The following is a 1,703-nucleotide window of genomic DNA, read 5'->3' as shown; positions in this document are numbered from 1 at the left end:
AAACTACATATATTGAAGAACTGGCGCCCCGAATACCACTTGGCTACCGTGAACTTATCATCTGTTTAGACTCTTTGATTGTCTGGGAATTTAATCCATCGACCATCAATGCTATTCAATCCGATCTGCATAGCTCATCATGTACATCATCTACCCGAATTTCCGGTTCATATACATCCACCAGTTTCACAGGAACGTTCGCTCAGCCCTTGCCGCGAGACTCGGGTGTGCTAGGGAGCCAAGTCAGCGGTGGGGGTTCATTCACCACTCTGCAAGGTACCTCGAACCGCAATACCTTCACATGTGTGCATATGAACTAGATCTAAACACGCACGCACGCACAACTCCACACGTATAGTCACAGACATGCAATCTAACGATACCTGCTTGTAATTATAACATGCCTGTTTGGTAGTGAATAGTCATATTACTAGGTATTTTAATCTATTTGACTTCTATCATGCAGGTCTATGCATTCACAATATGCACGTGTGGCGATCTGCTAGTGTGCTAAGCAAGTATTTGTCCGGGTTTTTAGGATTTAAGGTTTAGGGTTAGGATGTTATATATATATATGTATATACATACCTTTGGATTATGTATATATAATCAAATGTGTTCGTGTATTGATAGAGTAGTGTATCTGCATCAAATAACGAATGCATGTTAGAACGCAACCAAGCACACAATAGTTTAGACAGGGAGTGTACTGTTTTCTGTTTTGATACTTACCGAAATACACTTGATATTGTTAGCTGTACGCTTCAATATAAAATCCCTTTTTTATCATCGGTATTGTTTTTAATGGAATATAATCACGTTGCTCACCAAAACCTATGTAACATGCATGCGTGCATGTTTCCTTTTGACTTCAGCACCATTACGGCATAGAGCACATAAGCCTTTTGTCGTACAAGATGCCTTTGTGTTCGCTACAAACGATCAAATGGATCAAATGAATGCAACACCACACCCGGACGCCTGCACGCGCTTGGATTTAGCCATAGTATCATACTTCAACCCAACTCTGTGTTAAATAATGCCGCCATTCGTGCCTGGAGAGGTTCGATATACATAGGCGTAAGCTATGACTCCCATATGTCTTGATTACCGTGTCCGTTGAATTTTTTTAACGCCTTCGATACGTACTGTTCTGGGACAGGAGGCGGTCTGAAGCCGAACAGTTCCACCGCAGCGGAAGTGCTTGAGCTCAAACAGATGTTGGCCTCTGCCAAGGAAGCCCTCTCCCTGTATGTATGCCGACCTGATTGTTAGATAGCCAGTTATGTGCTGTAGATAGAACTTCTATGTTACCATGTCAACGACAGAGGGTGCCCTGCTTGATTGGTGTGGGTGTATACGTGTTGGGGTGAGTTGTACTACGCATGGAAGGGTGTACTGATTTTGAGTGTACGGTTTAGGGTATTCTTGTACCGTAATACGTTCCATTGAACATTCCTACACAGCCAAAAACAGGAGGTGCAAAATATGCAGAACGATGTTTATACAAAAGAGGGAGAGAACTCAATCCTCCGAGGCAAACTCAAGGACAGCTCAGAGCAGTTTGAGGTGCTGCGTAACGAGGTAGGTCATGAAGCTGACACACTCACGACATGCGATGATATGATACACACACACACACACACACACACACACACACACACACACACACACACACACACACACACACACACACACACACA

General features: G+C 43.3%; 1 protein-coding gene across 1 annotated transcript in view; it reads left to right on the top strand.

Moving 5' to 3' along the window:
- The window catches only part of SARC_03838 (hypothetical protein), a gene marked incomplete at both ends in the record, with an annotated part of 3,258 nt that extends 1,674 nt beyond the window's left edge, over window positions 1-1,584 (top strand). The window contains 3 exons of the mRNA XM_014302350.1: window positions 207-276; window positions 1,163-1,250; window positions 1,467-1,584. Coding sequence (XP_014157825.1) covers window positions 207-276; window positions 1,163-1,250; window positions 1,467-1,584 — 276 coding nt within the window. The remainder of the gene's footprint in view (window positions 1-206; window positions 277-1,162; window positions 1,251-1,466) is intronic.
- Between the last annotated feature and the right edge of the window lie 119 nt (window positions 1,585-1,703).

This window comes from Sphaeroforma arctica (genome assembly GCF_001186125.1).
Source record: "Sphaeroforma arctica JP610 unplaced genomic scaffold supercont1.204, whole genome shotgun sequence".
Lineage (NCBI taxonomy): Eukaryota > Ichthyosporea > Ichthyophonida > Sphaeroforma > Sphaeroforma arctica.
This window is presented reverse-complemented; position numbering and strand designations above follow the sequence as displayed.